The following is a 25,431-nucleotide window of genomic DNA, read 5'->3' as shown; positions in this document are numbered from 1 at the left end:
TCTCAAGAATATTGTACTTACAGTTTGTTTTTCCATGTGAATTGAGACTGACAGAAGTTCTGCTTGCTATTTCAACTTCGCAAACTTGACCTTCCTAAAATTAGAACACCTGGAAATATTTACTAATTAAGCTGAGCTGTTGCCAGAGTGCCCTGTCAGTGTACTTCATGAGAGTACACAATGCCCGTGGACAGTGGCACTCTGGTCTTGCCAGCCTGGATGTGCCTGGGAGGAGCTGCTCCCACACAGGCACAGAACCTTTGGACTCTATCAGGACATGAGGGAGGTAGCATACTGATAAAAAAAAAAAAAAAAAATTAACACACAGGACAACCCTCAGACTTTTCTGTTGGCTTTCCCCTCCAAAGTTATCATTTGGGAACAAGTTGTGAGGGTATCTTTGTGGATAAGCAAAACTGGATTAAAATCAAGATCTCTGCTCTTATCAGTCCAGTGGTATCTATAGGCTAAAACCTCTGTGTTTTCAAATCATCAACATGGAACTTATTACCCGAGGGGATCCAGGTGAGAAAAATGATTATGACAATTTGTTATATGTTCCTTGGGGAGTATTTTTCAATAATCTTCTGGGGAAATAAGAAGATCAATTGCTGTAGCAGATGTTTCCTGATTGGGTTAGAAGTGAGTTATGACAATTTAGAAATACATGTTGGTTAGGAAGAACTTTGAGGGCATTTTTATTCAGTCGGAGTTAGTGTATGTATGCACAAAGTTTTTATTCAAGATATATTTCTCTACAGAAGTTGTATGTGATTATTTCATTCAATATTGAGTTTTTTGCATGTATGAAATGGTTACTTCTTGGGAAGAAATCCAGGCATTTCTGAATCATTTGGAAGTTGATTGAAACCTTTGGTTCCAAAATGACCATTTACCTGAGGAGACTGTGAATCATATCTTCGGGGAGATGACAAAGCGTCGGAGTATCTAAGACATTCCCCTTGTGGCTCTCTTCATCTTAAAATGACCTCTGACCTACCTTCTCCTTTCTGCATGACCCAAGTCACTCAGGAGCTAAGCCGTGAACCAGGGAAGTTAGTCCTCATCAGCTGCACAATAGCGTTTCGCATGTAAGCTAGTTTGATCCAGGAAAACTTCCCTTTTGTGAGTTTCACCATTTGTTGGTTATTATTGTTTTCTGTGGTGAGGGATCCTTCTCTATAGCTTTTCCAGTCCTCTCAGGAGAGCAACACCTGGAGGGGCATGGCCTTCCTTTAAAACCCACCACTTCCTTGTGAAAAGGAAGGTTAGAGTATAATATTGCTTGGAACAAGCATTAGGATTTAGCCAAGCACCTCTTCTTCATCTCTTCAGATATTGATTGCATGTCATTCCCCTAAGGTATTAAACAAATAAAATCAAGCTACATCATATATATTTATTTTGTTGTTTTTTTAATTTTTAATTTTTATTTATTTATTTTTTTGCTTAAGAGACAGGCATGGTAATCTCACGCCTGTGAATTTGACTTCAGGGATTTCTCTGTTGCATGGATTTATCTGATACTGAACTGCTAAAATGAGCAACCCAATTCTCCATTCATTTACTCTTTTCCATGAGTCTTGCCTCCTAACAACTTGGGTGTGGGCCAACTCATCTTACTTTGTTGCTGGTCACCAAGATCCCACTCTGGGTTTTAACCAAAGCAGGAAATGCATTTGAGGCCATACAAGAAAGTTGGTTGGATTAACAATGATCCTGTTAAGGAACTCTGGTATTGGTAGTCTAGTGTGGGTTTCCAGAGGTCAGGCAGCACTTTTGCATGAGAAAGCTGAATCACTTGAACTATTAGAATTTTGCATAATTGAAATATTTATCAGTGTTACAAGTTGTATTTCCAAAGCCTATTGAAACATGGATGGAAAGGAAATTAGATAGAACTTTATCACTTTAAATCAGGATTTCTCAACTGCAGAACAATTGACATTTGGGCCAGATCATTTCTCTGTTGTGGGGACTGTTCTGTGTAAAGCAGAATGTTTACTAGCATCCCTGGCCTCTACCCACTAGATGCCAGTAGCACCTCCCTCCCAGTTGTGACAACCAAAATTGCATTCAAATGTTGTAAAATGTCTGCTCAGGAGCAAAATCACCCAGTAGAGAACCACTGCTCTGGGATGAAGAATAACAGTTTACTTATTGGATACTTTTGCTTTTTAATTTGAGCGTTCGGTGCACCCTCCCACCTCAGCCCCTTCAGACAAGGGCATTCCCAAATACTCTGAGAACAGGTGCTTTTACAGAATACAGGTCTTGTGGGATATTCTGGTGGTTCTGAGAAAATTGTGAGTCTTAGGGACTGAGTTTTGCATTAACCATTTCTAACCTTGTTGTTCTGGAAGGAATTTTAATGTTTCCTTCTCTCCCTGTTTTCAACTATTCATTCATTGATTTAAGGCAAGACAGCTTCCCAGTTTGATTTTGACTGTGAAATGCTAATCCATCTTTGTCCCAAATCTTTCTAACGTTCAGCCCAAGTGATGTGCAGGCACACTATCCAGGAAACAGGCAGAGTTTGCCAGTCCCATATTCAATTTAAACTGTTTGATGAGACCCTTAGTCACCAACTCCTGCAATCTACTGCAGCAAATACCATTCTGGATCCTGCCCACGTTTTCTGGATACTGTGCTGCCTCTCTGAGGGAGTCACCGCTCACCAACCAGGCCAGGTTTTCCTGCCTGAGCCCAGAATAACACTCAGCTGCTGAGAACACCTCTCGAGTCCTTTTGATTTCTCTCCATAGTCACGTTTTATGTTCAGTTTCCCAGACGGGATGAAGCAGAAATCATGCTTCTTTGGAAACAGATTTTTCATAGGAAGGAACTACAGCACCCTGACTCGTCAGCAGCCTCTGAACCCCCAGCCTTGTGTCATTTAGCTGAATCAGAGGACAACTTCCCAGTCACCTGCTTGGGGTGTTCACGTCTCCTGGCTTGCATTTTTGACTGAATCACAGCAATCCGTGAGTAGCAGTTAAAATAACAGGACCATGAAAAATGGTCCCCTTTTCCAGGCCTGTCTCCTTGTTCCAGGAGTAGTGAGGAAAGAGACCAATTAATAGCCTGGATGAAAGCCGAAGGACATACGGTTTGCTTAAGAAGAAAAGTGAACATTCTTGCTTCTTGATCTATGCCAACTTTCTATGGGGACAGCTGCTGCCACGGGTAAACACCACTACAGTATAGGGTTAGCCATGCCCCTAAGGTATGTGTCACCCACCGCAAGACACAGCCCGGCACCCGGGCGCAGGTCTCCTCCCCATCCGCACAATTGAGCTCTTATCCTCAAACGAACTTTGTTTTTTGACCAGCTCGCTAATTGTGATTGAAAACACCAGCTCCCCAGCAATGCACAAGCATTGGAGTTAGCAGCAGCAAGACAGGCCCTAATTGCTCCATTTACATAAAAGTAGAAACATACAACTTCTAAATATAAATCTCTGGCACATCTTTCCTTTTGCAATTACAGTAAAATAAGGTACCAGTTTCCCTCCCGGCTCCTTCTCGCAGCAAGCTGCTCCACCGGGTTCGCTAGTGGCTGCTCTTCGAGGCGAGCACAGAGCCATGCAAATGCTCCAGCGTGGAGTTGGGAGCTTTGTGAAGTAGCCAGTAAATCAGACCGCCTCCGCTAGGTGAATAACGCGGTGGCAGCGGGCCACTCTGCTAGTGCAGTAGCTGCTAGGACCGAACTCCACACTCAGAAAGGGGCCAGTTTGCGGGTGCGGGTGCGTGAGCGCTCCCCAGCTCGCCTCTGTCCGCTGGGGAGCCTGCCGGCCCCACTGCAGGTCTTGGTCCCTGACATTTGCTGTGGTTACAGTCCCTGGCACTGAGGGCTGGGTTCAGAGATTCCCAGCTGCACTCACTGAACAGTGATTTTTTTTTTCCTCCCTGAATTCTTTAGCTGCCAAAAGGGGGGAAAAATCAAGAGCTGCTCTTAAAAGAAGTTGCCCTTGCTGGTGCTCAGGGTAAAAATAGAGGCGGCCGCTTGGAACGGCTTGGCCCTGACTCCAGGCATCCCGCGAGCTGGGCTCGAGCAGCGCGTTCCGGCGTGATCCCTGGAAGCTGCCAGCAGGTGTTGCTCAAGGTACAGTAGCAGGGCCGAGAAGCCGGGACCTAAAGGGCCTGGGGTGTGGGGAAACTCTGGGGGAGGGGGCAGGAAGTGAAAGAGAAACCAAACCGAGGAAGGAAAAGGAGATTCTTGTCAGGAGCTGAGCTGACCAGCTCATGCCCTGGGCCCTTGAGTTTGGCAGGGAAAAGCTAATTCCCAGTCCAGAATATTCCACAGAAGCTATTTTAACCTGACTGCTTCCTCTACCACCCCCACCTTGATTTCTACTGACTGAGGAGGCTTTTCTACTGTGGTTCAGCTCTGATGTAGGGGATCCAGGTAGAAATTGACATCAGAGCTGGTAGGTGGCATTAGATGGCCAAGGTGGTTTCAGAACCACATGTGTGAGATGGTCCCTGGAGTCAGGGTGCTGTGACACAATGTTTAAGATGAACCAACAGTCTAATTGAAAACATCACATATCATTTTCTGACAACTGGGCTTGACCCTGCAGCTTAGTAATATGAATCCCATTTCATAAATGGGAATGCTGAGACCTGAGGGTGCCTGATGAGGGAACAGTGGAACTGGGAGCTGGTCTGGGTTGGTCTTTTGACCCCACACTATTTTGAGGGGGACATGGTGGTACTTAGCACAACAGGATTCATGCATGAGGCAGGGAGTGAGCTCAGATGCCCTGGAGACCATTTCCCCCTACTGGATATCATCCCCCCACCCCTCAAATGGGGAAGTTCCTTTCCTACAAGGGGTTTCAGTTCATCCAACTCTAAACTGAAGGGCAGGTTTGGAGTTCACCGTCACTGATCCTGTTTCTGTCATTGCCACTCAGATTCCCTCTCTTCCTCTACAACCGAATGACTTTATTTCCTACTTCAGTTCTGCATATGCAGTTCTTAGAATACTCCTCTCCCCTCCTCCTCCACACACAGCTAGCACCCACACTTTCTCTGTATGTAGCCAAGAGAGACCCTCTCATACAGAAAACTCCTGGTGTCCTAAAGGAACCTGCTTCTGCCACACATCAGGAGGCCAGAGCCTATATATTTTGCTTGTGGGCACAGTGAAAAGTTTATTTTATGCATGTTAAATCCTGCATACAAAACAACATATCTGGTCATATGGCTTTCATTAGCTCCCAATTTTGCACATTTTATCCAACTTGTCATGTGAACCGGGCTTGTGCTTCAGCTATACTCCTTCAAACAACCCTTCTCCACCAGACTTGGAGGATTCCCCCCTCCTGAGTTATTTTTGAGGCTTGCCAGTGCCCTTCCTCCCAAACCCAACTTTACCCCTATTTCAAGGAGCATTTGCTTCTTTTCATTAATCTCAGGTTATATTTGTAACAACTTAGAAATCATAGGACTTGAAGTTCTGGTAAAAAAAAAAAAAATGTGATTTTTTTTTTTTTTCTAAGTTAGAATGGAATTCTAAAGACCTGGGAAGGATGCTTATGAAGTTCACTTGTAGAGAATGACTATTTCCCAAGTTCTTGGTGATAAATGATTTATGAAGCAGGCATTCAATTTCAAGATGTAAAGTAATAGTGCAGGTCAGGGGAGGGGAGACATCATCGTATGGGTATACATATTTTCCCTCAATGAAATAGCTATTTTAAAAAATTAAATAAGAACACTATGAATTTTCTTCCTGTAAAAGACAGTAAAATACTTTGTAAATAGAAACAACCTCAAAAGTAACAGATGTTTTATGTAAAGACATAAAACTGAACCTGAATATAACAAGATGTGTGTGTATGAGTAGTAAAAGTTGAAAGTTGGACATTTGTTGAGATCTATTTGATTCCAATATTTTTGTAAAACGTAGACTAGTCACAGCCAGAGGTTTCACTGGCTCAGTGTATCACCCCAGTAGTGTCTCAGAAGCCAAGAGGGATTTCCATTAGATAATGAATTATGAAATGTCTCACACTGGAAAAACCAGTCATCCGCTGATGTCATGCTGATCAACCAATCCCAAACAAAGCCCCAGCCCTCCTCAGATCGAGTGGTACCAATGTGTGAGTGTACAAATAAGTAGTACAGTATAAAACTTCACAGTGCCAATACCATGAAGAGGAACTCAGACAGCTCTTACCACATGATACAAGAGCCGGCTGGTGAAAGAGAAGGGACCAGAAAGGTAATGCTTTTTCCTTTTTACTTATGAGCTCTTTGCACATTCAGAGTCAGAATGGATAGGAGGAATTTTACAACTTATTGGCACTTCTATGGGCATTGTGATTTGTACCCTTTTTTTCCTATTCAGGCAGGTTAATACAGCTTTTAACAGTCCTAGAGCATGCAAATAGATTATGTGTTTATACAACCCACTCAGCACATATATACAAGTACATATGCCAAAGAGAAAGCTATTTTTAAGAGTTACATTTGCAAACAGTAAATTCAGGGAACACACACATACTCACATGCAGAGAGAATCCAAATATTGATAAGTTGCACTTATCTAAATGCTACTATTAGGTCTCTTGAGTTGTTTGGAGTCATTAAACTTTTAGTTCTATTTCAGACTCTCTTGTAAAACTTAATTGGGCTGCAACATGCTTTGGGTACTGTATCTGTGACTCCAAAGAGGTGGGCGATGTTAAATATTAGAGTACAATGATGTTTTATTAAACAATTATAATACAAATACCCTCACTTCCCTCATCCTTTCACCATCTTCTGCTAAAAAACATGACACTTCTAGGTAATGTGGACAAAGTTTTATGCATAATAGCAGAGCAATTAATGTTCCTGGAGCTGAAACCCCAAAGGTGTTAAAGAGCTTGTTACAGAGAAAGTCTTGCAAATAGTTGTTTTTGAAAAAGGGAGAGCCTATGCAATTCAGAAAAGCATTGTTACCTCTGCAGACTCTAATTTTAACTTAGTGTCACAATTGTATCGCCCTCTCCCCCTTGTACTCAGATCTTATGTGTGTAGTAATACTTATTAACTCTTTTCCACCTAAACTGGCTTGCTTGACTAGAATGCTCTGAACACACTAGGTGTCAGATATAAGCTGACTGTATCTACAGAAACCAAGAGGGCTTATGTGTGGGAAAGAAACCGAGAAGGAAGGAAAGCTTTAACAGATGGACCCCTTAAAGATACTTCTGCAAGATAAAAGCAATAAGACAGAAAATGAAAAAAAGGAGTTGGGGGGGGGGGTTAAAAAAAAGCCTCAGAAAGGCATTGTTTAAACATGCACATTTTTCTTTTTCTGTGAGCACTCAAATCCATGATGATTTCATCTAGGCTGTTCCTTTGAGGGAAAAGGGAGCAGTGGAGGAGTCTCTCTATGAATGCACTGGTCAGGACTGGGCAGGGGACAAGCTGAAAAAACTATCACATGACAGAGAAAAATAATTTGCCAATATATTTTAGAGATTCTTTCCCCATAGGGCCAGTTATTCACGTCATACGAGTACACTCTTTTTATGAAAGAATGTGGGAAAGGCCAAATGGATTTTGTGTTTTATCTGTGAAGTCGGGGCAAGGGGTGGTAGGCTGTCATTTTTGAAAGGGGTGGTGAGAGAGGAAAAGGAGAAGCGCTTCCTAGGACTTGGGCATGTTAAGTGCTGCCTGTCCTTTAGCTCTTTCTGTGCCCTGCTACATTGCCCAGTTGGGAAAAGTAAAGTATGTTATATGGCCCCAAACAAAAGTTCTGTTGGCTCCCCTCAGCTCGCCTGCCGGGGTTGAGGACCCTGAACATTTAAATATGAATGAGTGGGGGAAAGGAAGGAGTCTGGATTCCATCAGGCAGAACAATCGGCAGCGTGCCCCTGGGCCCCTCTCCCCTGACCTCTGCTACCTGACAGCCGACCTCCCTCAGCCCCACCTCAGCCAGGTGGGTGGGTCGTCACCCAGGGCAGTGGAGGTGGAGTGGAGGGGGTGCGGGGGCAGACTTTTCCGATCAAGCCACCCCTGTGGATTGAGATAGTGCCTTTGGTTGGGGCTTGTTTTTTTCCCCCTCCAAAAAAGGAAGAAGGTGAAGCAAAGGGATAGGACTGAGAAAGAAAAAAGAAAGAAAAAAGAAGTGAACAAAATGAGGAAAATTTATTGTAGAGGGAACGTAGAACCCCGAGAATGGTGGTATTTGAAGAGAGGTGTGTGAGAGGGAGCAACCAGCAGAAGGAAAGCAGCCTGTCAGAAAACGGGCTGTCCCTCCCTCCCTAATCACAGCCTTTACTCACAGACAAACTCCCTCCCTCTCCCATTCACTCACTCACTTAGGGCCAATCGTTCTCTCTCTCTCTCTCTCTCTCTCTCTCTCTCTCTCTCTCTCTCTCTCTCTCTCTCTCTCTTCCCCTCTCTCTCTCCCTCTCTCTCCCTTTCCCCCCCTTTCCCTCTCTCTTTTCTCCCCCTCTCCCTGTCTCTCTCCCTCCCATCCTCTCTGTCTCTGTCTCCCCCCCACCCTGTCTCTCCCTCCCTCCCTCTCTCCCTCCCTCCCTCCCTCCCTCCCTCCTTCCTTCTCTTTTACTCGGAGACAGTCAGAACTCTCCTCCCTGACAGCCACAAACCTACAGCACTGACTGCATTCAGAGAGGGAACCTGCAAACAAAACTTCACAGAAAACTTTTTGCTCTTGTTCCAGAGAATTTGCTGAAGAGGAGAAGGAAAAAAAAAAAAAAAATCCAAAAAACCTGTGCGTGAGGGGGGAGGAAAAGCAGGGCCTTTAAAAAAGGCAATCACAACAACTTTTCCTGCCAGGATGCCCTTGCTTTGGCTGAGAGGATTTCTGTGGGCAAGTTGCTGGATTATAGTGAGGAGTTCCCCCACCCCAGGATCCGAGGGGCACAGCGCAGCCCCCGACTGTCCGTCCTGTGCGCTGGCCACCCTCCCAAAGGATGTACCCAACTCTCAGCCAGAGATGGTGGAGGCCGTAAAGAAGCACATTTTAAACATGCTGCATTTGAAGAAGAGACCCGATGTCACCCAGCCGGTGCCCAAGGCGGCGCTTCTGAACGCGATCAGAAAGCTTCATGTGGGCAAAGTGGGGGAGAACGGGTATGTGGAGATAGAGGATGACATTGGAAGGAGGGCAGAAATGAATGAACTTATGGAGCAGACTTCGGAGATCATCACGTTTGCGGAATCAGGTTGGTGCTGGCATTTGGGAGGGGGGGGTTGAGGGCGGGGGAAGTAAAATATATTTCTTTGACAGTCCTAGGAGGAACTTCTTTTCTCTCCAGCTGGAAACTGCCTGGGAAGGTTATTAGTTATTAGGTGATGGTAGCAGACGGAGAGGAGGGGGAGAGGGCTTCACAGAAATGGAATTCTCGGGTGAGCTCTGCCTGGAGATGACTAGCTTACACTTGCTAAACTCAGCCCGTCACACGGGGAGGAAGCTCTTGGGCCAATGTGGAGCTGGAAGCCAATCTGTGAGGGGCTCCCTCACTCTGCCTATGAAACCAGATCTGAGCAGTCAGATGAAAGCCTGGCATTTTCGGGTGCTTGGGGAGCAAAGTTGTCTTCAGGACCCCATCCAAAGTTTTTATTAGGGATGGGAGGCTAGAGTGTAGGCAATCAGAGTAGAATGGCACAGACAAAGTCATTACCTTAAAACAAACCTTCCCTTTAAAAGTCCTATCTGGGGCCACATCAGACACGGGCATACATACTAATGACAGTCATTTTTACCTTTAGAAACTCTGTCTGCAAGTGTATAGCACATCCTAGGCAGTAAAGAACTACTTTAGGGGACAGTTGACATTGAATCAGCGTCACTTTTGGAGCACTGACTTTTGCTCTCTGAACCAAGGGGGGCAAAAAAAAAGCCAAAAGAAAATCCCAAAAAACCCAGTTTTGTTCTTTGTAAAGTTACCAAGAACTCTCTGCCAAGGAATGCAACCTTGACAAAGTGCTCTCAGATACTACGGTGAACTCTCACTCTATCCTTAAGAGGAAGAACTTTAATAAATAGATTCTAATTGTTGGCCCAAGACCACGGTAACCTGTTGCTGAACACAAAATACCTGTCAAAACTATGGGCGGTGGACTTGGAGCCAGGCTATTTTTATAGTTACAGGACACAGATCTTTTTGCATGCCTGCAAGCCCATGCATGCTGGGCACACAGATGTGTTAATGCCATGTTGCTTTCATGGTAATGCCAGGCTAAAGAATCAGATCCCTTGCCAAATCCATTTGAAAGGAATGCCATTGTTTTGTTTGGTAGAGCATATGGCCAGTAAAGTATGTGCAGGGACTCCCAGCATTTTGTTTAAAAGTTTGCCGCAGCAGTATAAACAATTAAGGCAACACTCAGAATTTCCAATCCTGAAAACCTGTTGACTCAGATGTTCTGTTTTCAAGAAAGCCATGGGAGACCTGAGTATCCTTTTGGGGGGAAAGGATAGCCTGCAGACTTTGTGGTTTCCCCCTGTGGAAGAAACCTCAGTGACCCTAAGTTTCCTAGGCAGGTTAATTCTACCCCCTGAACCCTCTCTGGTTTAAGGTAGATCCAGCTTACTTCCTGAAAGTTCTTTTAGGATGCAGCCCCCAAAATCATGATCATTGTGACTTTATCTTCTGAAACTTACTGAGGAAAAAGTCAGGTTGGAGTTTTCAAGTTACCACCTAATTTTCTTCAACCTCTCCTGGTGGAAATGAGGGAAAGGAAACACTATGACGTTGGATTGTGCCTATGGAATGCATTCTGGTGGTCTGGAGGGCTGCTGTGTGTCCTGACACGAAGGGACCCAGGTTGTGTTTTTATATGCCAACCTCCACCTCTGACAGCCTCAGCAGCAACCTCTACTCAGTTGGCTTTAAACACATCATATGACTAAATATACCTAAGCTCCTGATCACTTTTAACTATACATGCTGGCAATATGTCCCTCCTTATGACTTACTGGACTTGTATATAGAAAATCACTCTCTTGGCATTTAGAGATCTGGCAGTGAAAGAATTGGACCATTTACATTTTTTCTTACTTATGGCCCTCATCTCAGTGCTAATCGATCTCTCAGTTATATGGGACCTTGTCACTTTTTACTGCTCTGTTTGGGGTTTGGTCTGAGAGAAAATGAACAGCTTTTTTAAAAGGCAGTTCATGTTGACTAAAGTTTAAGGTTTGTAATGGGAAACTTCTGGTTGAGTTTACATCTCTACTTTGGACTCTTAAAGGGAGGCGATTATAATTGCCTATTTTCTGGGAAGTTATAGACATCAACTTCAAGTTGATTTAATATAATTTCATAGATTTTTATGATTGCTGCATAAAAAATATATTCCCCAAACAGGGTACTATGCAAGCATTTTGTTGCCAATTTTTCCTACCTAGGAAACATATTTGTCATCTGAATACTTGTGGTAAATATATAAAAATGAAGGGCAAAGATCTATGTCTTATTGCTTTTGGAAGAATACAACTTTAATGACATTCCAACTATGTGGAATGTCCAGGTTCTTAGAGAATAGCAGAGGGCATGCACTTTTCTTTTCTTTACAACTATTTGCACAGAAGAAAATTCAGTCATAAGTGTCACCCATGAGCATGCCATAGATGTACCTTTCAACCTCAATATTCCTCAGTTTGGGGAGGTATGATTAATTTTGGCCTTTTTCCCCTGATTGTTTAATAAAGCCAAAGCATGGCCACTTCAGTAGAGAGATCATAAAGCTGAAGGTACCTTGAACTCTTTTAACCGAATTTGTCCCATTGTGCTCACGTAGAAAATGCCCCAGCTTTGCGAAACTGGTGTCAGTTATTGGCTAAACAGCGAAATCATTCTAAGACTCTCTGAAATTTATTTCAACAAATAAGAATGATTTTCTTGTTTTGGCTATAACCCAGGATTCCTCTCCAAAGCTAGTGTGTTCTTTGCATGGCTGGCCCCAAATCCTCGATGTTTATGTAAGTCTTCTCTTCAAAGAGAAGGCAGTAGGGATGAGTAAAATGAAGCCAACTACCACTTTGTCAATGAAACTAAAAGCAGAGGCCTTTTTGCTTGATATGTCTCATTTTGTCTTCTTTTGATTCATGACAGTAGCCTGTCAGTCAATGTACAATAACAATATACCATTGGGTCTCCACACATGCTGCCAAATCTAGATGCTGATTCTCATGATTAACTTAGCAATGGAGAGCACTTATTTTAGAAAGATGGGGAAAGACAAATGGTACACCAAGAAGTGGATAATGCTCCCCTAGCCTAGGCATTGTTGAAAGCAGTACGTAAATCTTCCTTCTTGGAGGATACCATTTACAGTAGATATGAAATGTACACGTCTCAAACAGGTGTCTTCACAGGCTCCTTGGTGGCTATATCCCCTTGCACTACCCCAGGCAGGAAAGGCATCTCAAAGTGGAGTTGACTCCCACCATTCCATTCCCCACCTGTTTTCTGAGCTATCCTGTGAATCACTCCTCCTCATGAACCTCTGAACCTTTAGGGGTTACACACTTTCTTCTCTGAATAATGGGGAAAGATTGGCCACAAGAGGGCGCATTCCAAAGACTTTTGGTCTTCATCAGTTCATCTGGGAAAGGCAGTCGCGCCTACTGGAAGCCCCAGTCTGTAGCACCCTAATCTTGGTGATTATCAGTTACTTCCTGTCCCTTCTCATCCTCCTGAAAAAGTTAGAATTTTATGGGATGGGAGAAACACAACTACCTGTAATACATTAAAAGAGACAGAAGGCGAAGAAATAAGAGTGCTAGTGATACATGTGAACATTCCAGAGCTCTATGGAAGGCAGACGAGTGATAAATTTCAAAAGCAAACAAAGCAGAGCATGGAGAAATGTGACCATGAATCATCAACGATACTGATTTGCTCACAAGTCTCTCCCTAATACGGTCGTCTGGGTTTTACAAAAACATCTTCCATCTCCCCTGATTCCGTTGCCTGGTTTGCCTGTCTTATCAACGCTTTTCACCAGCGACAAATGACAAGTAACTTCGAAAAGGGAGAAAAAAAGGCGATTTATTTAACGCCTGGTAGGAACATGGTGTTCAGCTGCTGAGGATGCGAACTGAGGGTGTGGAGAGGAATGAAGCGGGGAAAGATGTGGAAGAGATTAATAGTGGCTTTCGTTCGGCCTGTGCAGTAGGTGAGCAGGAATGGGGGCAGGGGAGATGTCAGGGTCGAAATTCAGTTTTTACATTTGGAGAACGGGAGTAATGCCTTCCCAGGCACTTTTCTTGAACATACTTATTTGTCTTGGCCCCTTCTTTTGCTAAAAAAATGCTTAAGCATAGTCTCTTTAGCTGTATATAGTACAGAATTCTTCATACTCTATTGGTTCTTGGGTTCAAAATCAAAAGTGTAAAAGTTCTCAGGAACTTTAGAAGTCTGTGAAATATAGTAGGTTGAACCTTGAGAACTCTTTTTCTAGGAAGCTAAGGCCCCCCCAGATCCTCCAGTATTTAACCTTCTTATTCATTACCATTTAAGTGGAAGAGGCATACACGATGAATGTTTGTGACCGAACATTTACAACAATCCAATAATGCGGATTCCAAGAAGAGAAATTGAGACTAAAAAAAAAATAATAATCAGTCAAGACAACTTATAATCAAACCTATAGTTGTATTACAGGCAGAATCCTCTACCATAGGTGAAAGGAGGAATAACCCTTAAATACCCTGCTTGCTGCCTTTTGCAGAAACTCCTGGAAGCAGTCCAGATGCAAAGTTAGTGCTTAGAGAACACACACGCTGTAAATGGCAGCTCTCTATGCTCTGCCATTGACTATGCCATATCTAGGCACAGGGAAACCTTGATGAAGAATGGAAAATTAAAGTAACAGACGCTTTTTTACAGCAAGGTTTTCCTCCCCCCGTGGTGAGTTAAATACACTCTATAAACAGCAAGGCTTTCCACATTAACATTAGAGACATAATTATTACCCATATATAAAAGGGCAGCATACTTTACGCAGGACCCTGGTGAGCAAAACAAAACAAAACAAAACTGAAACACTGCATGTGTGTGTTGCTTATTTAATTGGAAGTGTTCAGACACCCACAAATCTGAGATGCTGGACTTTTGGATGAGCAGTATTTGGCATTCTAATGTGGGGGAAGGGAACAACAAGGGGCTTGCCTGCTTAACCCTTGGCATGCCTTCATGATTCAGTTATCGAAACATTCTGAAAGCAAAGGAGAACGTGTTACAAACACCTTCTCTTCCAGCTTACGCAGTCTTTCCTCCATCCAGCCCTCCCAGCAGGCAACGTTTCAAAGGTATTCTCTGTAAGGTGCAAACTGATCCCTACCCAATTTTTGGCACCATTTTTCTCTCCCTTTCGTATGTGTCCACTGAGCTCATAGGGGTTTAAGTGATGAGATATTATCACCCACATGGATTTGCGTGGGACTTTCTTAGTGAATTACTCAGGCAGAGCAGGCTGTGATACAACCTTGCTTTTGGAAGGGAAAAAAAATAGCACAGAAGATGAAAAGAATATTATCAGAGTGTAGGTAATGAAAGGTTAGCAAAGCAACTAGCTATATCTGGTTAGCTAGAAAATAGTGTAGGAATCCAGGGCACACCTGTACAAACTAATGTCATACCTGCTCACCAAGCATTATGGGAGGCTTCCATTTCTGTTTTTTACAGCACCGGATATTTAAGTCAAAGCTGAAACTGATTAGAAATTGATCCTAAACATCTCAGCCTCAGGCAACCTTCTTCCATTTTGTAAATTGTTATGCGTAGAGATTTGCAGATTGGGGGCATCCTGAGAGCAACACTGCAGTATAGCCATCTCCCTCAGATAATATAGATATAGAGTGAATATAACAAATTGACTATTTATTGTATTTTTCTAAGGGTTGTAATAGATTTCTGCAACCGGCAGCCCTGAAAAACAGTAATTCCATGTCAGCTTCCAGCCATCTCACTCTCCCCACCCCCTTCTGCAATGAAAGCTAATGTAAAAGAAAAAAAAAATTGCACTGCTTAACCAGTCAGAATACAATAGAACCTGTAAAATGTACCTGCATATGAGGTAGACATTAGGAAGACTTGACTCTCTTTCTTCCCCCTGTCCTCCTGAGCATTATGGCAACAGCATTTTCATGAAATTGGATCTCAGTTTTATTTTTTTTCCCTGATAAAATATCATGCAATATACAAATAGCAGTTCCAGAAATGGACACCAGGAGAAGGAGGCGACAGGCATGTCAATTAGTAGGGGGAAAATCCAAATGTCAGAAATATGGGGGAGAGAGAAAGCAGGCAGGCAGTGGATGCAACTACAGGGAGCAGTCTTTCAGTTCAGATAATTAAACTGATGCATAAATCAGCACCCGTGCTTCCCCACAACGCACAGGCGATGCCATACAGTTAATTATCAGCCAAGACCAGCGCGAAAGTCATTTTATGATGACTCTCTGATCCTGATATAACAGCACCTGACAGATTGAGCCCCCTCTAATGAGTACTCTCTTTGTACAATCCTCTCTCAGGAACACTAAATCATTTGCTTCCAAGTACAGCTGCCTGTGAAGAAGGGGTGGGGCTAGATCAGCATAAGAAACCTGCTCTTGTGAAATGAGGGGCAGTCCTGCAGGGTTGTGTGATGGGAAGCACGTGGCCTTGCCCTCCCCGGGCTCTACAAAAGCAGTTGACAAAAGCAAGTGACATGTGGCTGTCACTTGTTGGGGGTTGACCAGTTAACCCTCCCTTGTCCCCGACCCACAAGCCTCTGTGCCCAGCTTGAATGTCCAGCCTGTGGATTAGCACTACCTAGTCCAGCCACCTTCACCCTCAACCTCACCCCCATCCCCCACTCCCTGCCCCCATCAAGTGTGTATGAGTGCAGAGCAAGAAGGAGCCTGGGGGGATGTGTTACCTGTTACCTGAAACCCAGTGAACCTTCCCATTCAGGGCTTTAGTCAGGTGTGCTTTCCTAGAAAAACAAAACACAAACTTGTACCCTTTGGCTTCTTTTAGCAGCTACTATCTCTCTGTTTGTGGAGTGACACCCTGTTCAGCTTAGGATATCAGAAGCTGCCCTGCACAGAGGCAGAAGGGGAAACAGCATCCAGCTTGTCAACCTTCTCCACTGGCAGGGCTGAGGTGCCCATACTTAGGGGCAGGAACCTGCAGGTTCCTCTAGGCCAATATCCAGAGACTGGGGACATTTCTGTCAGCCTTACTGTCTGGTCTCCATTGGACTCTATCTGCTTCTGATTGCTATGTTAGATTAAATGATCCTCCTTAAAACTTTCCCTTTCTTAAAAACAATGAAAAAACACTACCAATTCTTAGCAAAGGGTAATATAGGATTCACATTTAAAAAAATAAAAAGTCATCATGCTTTCTAAAATAAGACAGCTTCCCCCCTCACTGCTCCCTGCTCTGGTGTTCTCTCTAATCACAAACCCGGCTTTATTATTCATTTCAACTCCTGCCAGAGACATGAGGTTGGAGTCAGAGGAACTCCCGTGCCACCACCATCATCGTCGTGGCAAGTTTGCACAAAGATGCCAGAGAACCCTTCATATCCATATGCAGCCCTTCTTGGCCCTTGCCTCAGTGAATTTACCACTATCATAATCACAGTGTGCAGAGTGTGTTAAATTAAGAACAGAATCGACAGCGTGCAGTGCACAGAAAAGCCTGCCTTCTGCCGCAGAGAACTTGAAACTGTGCCTAAAATTTATAGTACCGTAAACATCTCAGGGCCTCGAGTGATAAGTACGGCTGGATTTCCGTTAGCTATAGAAATCCAGGCAGGGAGATCCTCCTAGGGAGTTGTGACTTCTAAGATGAACTTCTTCAAGATTGCTCCCAGATTTGTACCTGGGATCTGTGTACAGTGGACAGTTATAAATAGGCACATGGTCAGGTAAGGAGGACCTGTTTCTATATACCACCAAGTGGTAAACAGGGAAGTGAGGGAAAATGTTTGATTAATCAAAAGATTCTAGTCAGGACACCTGCTTCTTAGAGTAAATGGTGCTGCATAATAAACATACAGGTGCATATGAAGAAGGGGAAAAAAAAGGAAATGGATGACTTTCTAATTTTAGAGTTAGGCTAGAACTGAACAGTTGCTGAATCCACTATTCTGACAATGCAAGGATTTCCCCTGTGTTAGCCACAGTTGCTATTTGAAATATGTTTTTGGTGCTCATTTAGTGCATTATAAAGGGACAGAGGCAAAATGAAGGATTCAGAGGTAGAAGGTGGCTCTCTTACTTAAATATAACTTAATGCTAAGAATGCCTCCATTTGTTAAATAGTAATCATATCATTGTCTACTCTGTTCTAAACACTAGACTATGGCAATGAATGAGATATTTAAATAAGACCTCAGACCTCAGGCATCCTAATCTAGACTGCAAGAGGGTGGTGGCTGAATATATGAGAGGGAAAGCTTTTGGAGGAAGTACAGTCCAATCTGAAAACTGAACTATTATTAAGATCAGTCACTTGGGGTGGTGTGCTGGGGGTAGGGCAGGAGTATCTAGGCAGCAGAGACAGCAGGTGTCACTACCTACAGGTGAGTCAGAGCATGGGATTCTTTACCCCTCAAGGAAACACCTTGAAGCGGAACCATCAAGAACAGGGTGCTGGGCAAGAGCTGGAGTTGAAGGCTGACACAGAGCTCAGTCCTGAGCAGTTTCCTTTGGCTGCTGAGAGCTACAGGATGTCAGGAAAGGACTTAAAGAGGGGGTGGTGTAATCAGATCCATCTTTGGGGAAGATTCCTTTAGTAGCTTACTGGAGAAAGGATTGGAAAGAACTCTGACTCCATGATGGAGAGGCCACTTTGAAGAAAAACCTGCTGTAGTGAGTGACCCCAGGACAGAGGTGATGGAAGGGTGAGGCAGAATGCATGTGACAGGGAAGAAGGGTCCAGCTCAGAGTGCTTTTGAGAGCGTGCAGAGTGTTTTCATTTATGTTCTCCTACTTGGTCCTTCCAAACCTGTGAGATAATAGGTCAAATGTTATTATATCGTTCCCATTTTATAGAAGATGAAACTGAAATTAAACAGTGAGGCAACAGACACAGGCCCCCAGGCCCAGTTCATTCTAAAACAAGGGATTGCAAACTTTTTTTTTCTGTAAGATGTCAGAGGGTAAATATTTTAGGCTTTGTGATCCAGAGTCTTGTAGCTGCTAAATTCTGTGTGATACTGCAAATGTGGCCCTAAGCAACTTAGAAAGAAAGGAGCAAAGCTTTGTTGCAATGGAATTTTATTTGTGGTACTAAAGTTTGAATTTCATATTACAAAACATGATTTTTCTTCAACCATTTAAGAATATAAAACCTAATCTTATCTTGAGAGCCTCTCTGTGACAGATTTGACCAGGGGGCTGTAATTTGCTGGCCCCTGTTTTAGATGATCTGTAGCAAAAGACTCTTACCTGCTTGGCAATAGAGAGTAGATACAAATGCTGGAATTAACACGTGTTCCTGTTTTATCTTGTGCTGCATTTTGTCTTCAGGCACAGCCAGGAAGACTCTGCACTTTGAGATTTCCAAGGAAGGCAGTGACCTGTCTGTGGTGGAGCGTGCGGAAATCTGGCTGTTCCTGAAAGTCCCCAAGGCCAACAGGACCAGGACCAAAGTTACCATCCGCCTCTTTCAGCAGCAGAAGCACCCACAGGGCAGCTTGGACACAGGGGATGAGGCCGAGGAAGTAGGCTTAAAGGGAGAGAGGAGTGAACTGTTGCTATCTGAGAAGGTGGTGGATGCTCGCAAGAGCACCTGGCACATCTTTCCTGTCTCCAGCAGCATCCAGCGGTTGCTGGACCAGGGCAAGAGTTCCCTGGATGTGCGGATTGCCTGTGAGCAGTGCCAGGAGAGCGGCACCAGCCTGGTGCTACTGGGCAAGAAGAAGAAGAAAGAAGAGGATGGGGATGGGAAGAAGAAGGATGGAGGTGAAGGAGGAGCAGATGAGGAGAAGGAGCAATCACACAGACCTTTCCTCATGCTACAGGCTCGGCAATCAGAAGACCACCCTCACCGCCGGCGAAGGCGGGGCCTGGAGTGTGACGGCAAGGTCAACATCTGCTGTAAGAAACAGTTCTTTGTCAGCTTCAAGGACATTGGCTGGAATGACTGGATCATCGCTCCCTCTGGCTATCACGCCAACTACTGTGAGGGTGAGTGCCCGAGCCACATAGCAGGCACGTCGGGGTCCTCACTGTCCTTTCACTCAACAGTCATCAACCACTACCGCATGCGGGGTCACAGCCCCTTTGCCAACCTCAAGTCGTGCTGTGTGCCCACCAAGCTGAGACCCATGTCCATGCTGTACTATGACGATGGGCAAAACATCATCAAAAAGGACATTCAGAACATGATCGTGGAGGAGTGTGGGTGTTCCTAGAGTCACCCAGCCTGGGGGGAAAGGGAACTAGGTTTGTCCAGAGAAGATAGTGGCAAAATGAAGAAAAAAAAAATTTAAGTTTTCTGAGTTTAACAATCAGAAAAATAGAAATTAAAAAACAAACGAAAAAAAAAAACACAAAAAACAAAAAATGAACAACAAAAAAAAAGACAAAAACTAAACTAAAAACAAAACCTGATGAAATAGATGAAGGAGGATGTGGAAAAAAATCCTTAGCCAGGGCTCAGAGATGAAGCAGTGAAGGAGACAGGAATTGGGAGGGAAAGGGAGAAGGGTGTACCCTTCGTTTCTTCCGAAATCAAACTGACGACCTCAGTTGTTTAGCCGGGTATTGTCCTCTCCCCCCTTGCGGTTCCCCTGTGAGCTCCAAGTCACCTTGTCTAGTCTGCAGTAACTGTGGACTAGTACGACCCAAATAACGTCTAGAAAGCCATGAGTTTGGAAGGGCCAGTCCCACCCAGCTACCCAGGTCACACGTGTCTGTGTGACACTGCATATGTCACCAGGCACGCCCACATAGGCGTTTCCACACACCACATACACATACATACCTATAAAAGAACAGGTGTGTGCAGGTGGTCACACTTTCTTTTTCTGCACCACTTTCGCAACAAGACAAAACAAAACAAACAAACAAACAAAAAAACCAACATTAAAAAATTTTTTGAGAACAAGAATGGGAAGATTGAAAGATCAAGGAAAAAAGAATACCAAGTTACATTTCGTTAAGGTGCTTATGATCTTAGAACTATGCAACCTAATAGGTTTGAAACTGTTTACCTGAGAGAGAACAAAAAGAGAGACTTTTTTGTATTGGAAGTAACCTGATTAATTTTTATTTTCTTCAAGGAGAGATACTTGAAAGGAATATGTTTGTCCATCTGTTGGATCCAAACATTTCTATATTTTGTAAATGTTGTTGTTTTTTTTTATCGTTTACTATTTGCACTACAATGGTGTTTGACCTGTCTAATCCTTATTTAACAAGTATTTTCTTTGGGTGGGGGTGGGGGTGGGGTTTAAGAGCTGCACTTAATGTGAGCTATAAAAGAACTGCTACAGCACACAAAATAGCTATTTTTATTATTATAATTATAATTATTATTATTATTTTGTACCTTAAAAAATAGACACATACACCAAAGACATTTGTGTGAGCCTTTAAACAGTCTGTCTGTGGTTGGTATCATTCACCATCAATGAGTCAGGGGTTGAGATTCAAGGTTCGGTAGGGGGGATTGTGTTCAGGCTTCAAAGCCCTGAGAAGTTTGGTTTTTGACTCCTTTTACATCCATGAAACAGGACATTTCATACTGGATGTGCAGTAGTTGTACACTGTTGGATATCAAGTTCAAATTCATGAGACTACATGCTTGTATGTGTATATATACATTGCTTGTGCATACGCATATCTGTATGTATATATACATGTATTGTACCATGTCCATACACATTTTAAGCACTTCAGGCTGTCATTTTTTAATGTTCTTAAAGCAATGAATGTTTGTGTGCAAAACACAGTATTTTTAAGAAGGATAGGCTATAGTTTTTGCTTTTACTCTGAACTAGGTGGGCGCAATTCAAAAATTTGGTTGGGAAAAAGCCTGGAAATTCCAGTGAATATTCAGCAAGGCCCTCTTTAAATGTACAGGGATCAAACTCCCTCCTCTTTCTTGTCCCCGCCCCGCTACAAGTTATCCCCTGTGGGGAAAACAGGATATTAATCAAAACTATAGGTCAATTTTTTTTTTCGATTTCTATTTATTATCTATTGGAATCAATCTTAAATCAGAAACTTTTCCGGAAAAAAATTAATCTGTAGGCCAGAATAAAAGAGTTGGGTGAATTTTTTAAAAATGGTTTAGGCCTGATTTTGAGAGATATTTCTTGCACCCACTGGGTTAAATAATGTTAGTACTTAAAAGATAAATAATTTGGAGGAAGGTGTTTAAGAGAATGGGAGTTAAGAAAGAGAAGAGTTAAAAGAAGGCTGGGATTAGGGCAGCAGTATGAATCTCTAATATTTAATTAATTTTAAAACTCAATATGTAAGTTTGTATGTATCAATTCAGATGCTAAAAGGGAAAATAACTTTGTCTTATAAATCTCAAAGTATTGCTTAAAGCTAAATTTCTATCTAATTTATTCAGTATTTTGCTTGCCTAAAACAGCTAATAAGTCATTCATTATGTGCTGTTGAAAATACAGAGCCTTATTTTTACTGACTTGTTTGAAACTGCAAACATTTGAAAAAATTGAAAAAAATTTAATTTAGAACAATTGCATTCATCAGTATTTTGTAAGATGTTGAAACTTTTAACCTTCTGTCAATCCATAGATTAAAAAAAAGTAATTTTAGAAAACTGAAATATCAGTGAGAAACCAAATATTACAAAATGTGGTGTAGCTCATCTTAAAATTATACTAAGTCAGTGTAGTATAACATTAGGCTATGTGTAGGCAAATTAGCCTCATTACTGGGCAAATGTACTAACCATATTCTAGAGGCCTGCCTTATCTTATGCAGGAAACAATATATACTGCATGAGAAACTCATTAGTGGATTCTAATTAAGGTCCTTCAGCCTTGGATATCATGCACATGGGGAAGATGGGTATGGGGAGGGAAGTTAGGAAGAGGAGCAGATGGCATTTCAACTTCTCCAGTTTTCACAAAAATCATGGAGGGCCTCAAACTGCTGCTTCTTTGGTACTGGAACTAATACTGGAACCTGTGGTCGTAGTGTGAGGAAATGAGTCCTACTTCACTACGCAGTAAGAAATGGTCAAGGCCACGGAAAAGAACAGGAACTTGCAAAGGCAGCCATATGGGGTTCCCGTTCATCTCAAATGAATTTGCCATTTCGATAAGCCCTTTCAGTTCTAGTGGCAAGAAGGGGTTTGATTAGTGCCATAGTGATTTAAAACTGAGTGAAATGAAATTCCATATGACAATATTTGGATTAAAAATTAAATGATTGGGTGGTCCTACACCCATAAACTTTAACCCTGTTTCATTACTTTTATATGGCCTTGTGTTAGAATTATGAATCGCTACCATCTTTAATGATATCAAAAGATATGATTTTATCATCTTTTAATCTCAGCAGATACAAAGCCCTGTGAACAACCACTCTTTACACAGCTGTATGGGGCCAAAATGAGAAGCTTTTAATTCCTGTCATCTTGGGTTCTTGGTGGTAGGTTTTACTTGATAGGAGGGTGGTTCTGCTGATCCCACTCTCTCTCCATTCCTTTTCTAGGGCTGATGTCTAGGCTCCTAAATAACTGCTCACACTAATTCTAGAAGCTCTGAAAAGCACCTGTCCTCAGTATATCCCTTAAAGAAAAATAAGTATTTTGTAGGCTGAATTGACATTTTCTTTTTTTTTCCAAAAAAGTAAAGCAAACTCTAGTACACTGAGTTGGGATTTTCTTGTCTCAGAAGACCAGCCAATTTCATGCCTATTTAAGATTGATTCCACACTCCATTTTCAAGGCAAGTTCTTGCATTCTCCTCGAAGGTAGAGCAAGTTAAATTTTTTTCTGCTCTTGTGGGATTGGACTTCAGGAGGTGACTCTAAAAAACCAGAGCAAATATGTCTCAATTGTATTAAACATAGATTCAAATTATCATGTTCGCTTGAAAATATGATTTCCTGTGGGCCTTTTGGCAACTTCCCTTTTCAATGTAGAGAAAAACTTAGTCACCCTGAAAACCTACATAATAAATGAAACTTGTAGATGTGGGCAGAAGGTTTGGGGGTGGACACTGTATGTGTTTAAATTAAACCCTGTATTACTGAGAAGCTATTGTATGGGTCAGAGAAAATGAATGCTTAGAAGCTGTTCACATCTTCAAGAGCAGAAGCAAACCACATGTCTCAGCTATATTATTATTTATTTTTTATGCATAAAGTGAATCATTTCTTCTGTATTAATTTTCAATGGGTTTTACCCTCTATTTAAATGCTTTGAAAAACAGTGCATTGACAATGGGTTGATATTTTTCTTTAAAAGAAAAATATAATTATGAAAGCCAAGATAATCTGAAGCCTGTTTTGTTTTAAAACTTTTATGTTCTGTGGTTGATGTTGTTTGTTTGTTTGTTTTTATTTTTATTTTGTGGGTCCTTTTTTTTTTTTGCATACTACATGCAATTCTTTAACCAATGTCTGTTTGGCTAATGTAATTAAAGTTGTTAATTTATATGAGTGCATTTCAACTATGTCAATGGTTTCTTAATATTTATTGTGTAGAAGTACTGGTAATTTTTTTATTTACAATATGTTTAAAGAGATAACAGTTTGATATGTTTTCATGTGTTTATAGCAGAAGTTATTTATTTCTATGGCATTCCAGCGGATATTTTGGTGTTTGCGAGGCATGCAGTCAATATTTTGTACAGTTAGTGGACAGTATTCAGCAACGCCTGATAGCTTCTTTGGCCTTATGTTAAATAAAAAGACCTGTTTGGGATTTATTTTTTTATTTTTATTTTTATTTTATGTCTTTCTTATTGATTTTCCCAGATCAACTTTGCACACATATTGCCACAATCTTTGCTGGGTGGTAATTTTGTTTCTGTATGATTATCCAGAAGAGAATGAGAAACAGACTGATTATGGAACAGAGTACAAACTGTGCAGTGTTAGCTCAAGTAGAGAAAGAACATATATTTCCATGGCAGAGGCGTGGAATAGGCTGTAGATGCTTGGGCCAGCTATACTTATATTTTATTTATTTTGTTCTTTTCCTATTTCTCCAACTGTAGTAGCCACTACTTAAAGGAAATAAAGATGTATTATTTCCTTCCCTCCTTCCTTCTTTCTTCCTCCTTTCTCTTCTTTCTTCCTTCTTTCTTTCTAACTAAAAAACTAGAAAGATATGGACCAACCAGAGGTAGAGAACTATATCCATGGGAAAGAACCATACTTAGTTCTAATACCAGGACCAACAGAACCAACTTGGAATCAAAAGTAAAGTGAAGAATTAATTCAACTTTTTCTTCTTTAGTTTTTGTCTAGTATCTATGTCCATCCTCAAGTTTATATAGAGAAAAGAGCTTCCATAAATATCTATGTGGACCAAGAATGTCCCTATGCATAACTTTATTTGCTATTAGCATATCATTGTTTTAACTACCCTGCACAGTAGGTATGACCCCAGCTTTTATAGAGAAATCTCAGACTCAGTTAAGTGACATTAGTGGTAACAAGGATTCCAACCCAGGACTAAATTGGTATCTAAACTTAATTTTCTTTTTTCTTTTCCATAATTCCATTTTTTATGTGTTAATTTTGTCATGTATTAAGAAAAAAAAAAGGGAGACTGGATTGAGTATGAAAGACATAGCTTTTTAACACAGGCACTTTATAATCTCCAGATAGTTCACTTGCAATTATCTCCATGTGAAATCCCAAATTTATGTAAATTCATCCCAAACCCTTTCTCTTTCAATAGGAGAGTTCCAATTTTTTTGAACTAGAAAATGAGAATTATTGCAGTTTTGCTCTGTATTTTTAAATTTTTCTTAGTTTTCTAATTTTGTTTTTTGCTAGAGGAAATCTTTGGTCTAAAGTACTCTATGAGTCCAATGCTATGTGTGTGCACATATGTGACCATGTGCATTAGCCTCCATTTACTGCCAAGTTTAATAAAGGATGTCTATTAGGAATGATGTAAAGAGCTCACTGAATTATAAATGAGTTACTATTGTTATGAAACTTATATAGATGGACAAAAAAGAACGGAAAGAAAACAAAATATTGTAATACGCATATATATGCACTCATACACACACACATACACAATAAAAAGGGAGTGAGAATATATCATGATTCCACACTTAAATCCATATCATGAAGAGATTTAATCCTTCCTCAGGAAAAAAAACATTGTCTGAGGAAGAGACTGCCAAAAAAGACTAAAGCAGCGTCATTCCTCTTTGCATCAAATAATTCCTTTTATTGCCCCTTCACACCAATCCTATTTGGAGTCTTCTCTTTGGCCCATAACA

General features: G+C 41.9%; 1 protein-coding gene across 4 annotated transcripts; it reads left to right on the top strand.

Annotated features, from left to right (window-relative positions):
- Positions 1–352: 352 nt before the first annotated feature.
- INHBA (inhibin subunit beta A) lies at positions 353–23,895 on the top strand. 4 transcript variants are annotated; one of them, XM_079149887.1, is made up of 5 exons: positions 353–525; positions 3,923–4,105; positions 6,151–6,232; positions 8,687–9,191; positions 18,506–23,895. In XM_079149887.1, the coding sequence occupies exons 4-5, from the start codon at positions 8,804–8,806 to the stop codon at positions 19,390–19,392; spliced, it is 1,275 nt and encodes a 424-aa protein (XP_079006013.1). In that variant the 5' UTR covers positions 353–525; positions 3,923–4,105; positions 6,151–6,232; positions 8,687–8,803; the 3' UTR covers positions 19,393–23,895. The 4 variants fall into 4 exon arrangements, with proteins under 4 accessions (XP_079006013.1, XP_079006015.1, XP_079006014.1 ...); XM_079149889.1 differs by lacking the exon at positions 6,151–6,232; XM_079149888.1 differs by lacking the exons at positions 353–525; positions 3,923–4,105 and having other exon boundaries at positions 5,528–6,232.
- The last annotated feature ends 1,536 nt before the right edge of the window (positions 23,896–25,431 follow it).

This window comes from Sciurus vulgaris (assembly GCF_902686455.1).
Source record: "Sciurus vulgaris genome assembly, chromosome: 8".
NCBI classification, from domain to species: Eukaryota; Metazoa; Chordata; class Mammalia; order Rodentia; family Sciuridae; genus Sciurus; species Sciurus vulgaris.
Note: the sequence above shows the minus strand (reverse complement) of the source record. Positions and strands in the feature narration are given on the sequence as shown.

What these genes read in the sequence shown, in the direction of transcription:
- INHBA (XM_079149889.1), top strand. Translation starts at nt 8,804, where the DNA reads ATGCCCTTGCTTTGGCTGAGAGGATTTCTGTGGGCAAGTTGCTGGATT. An exon ending in CATCACGTTTGCGGAATCAG is followed by an intron (nt 9,192 to 18,505) that starts GTTGGTGCTGGC and finishes TTTTGTCTTCAG; the next exon opens with GCACAGCCAGGAAGACTCTG.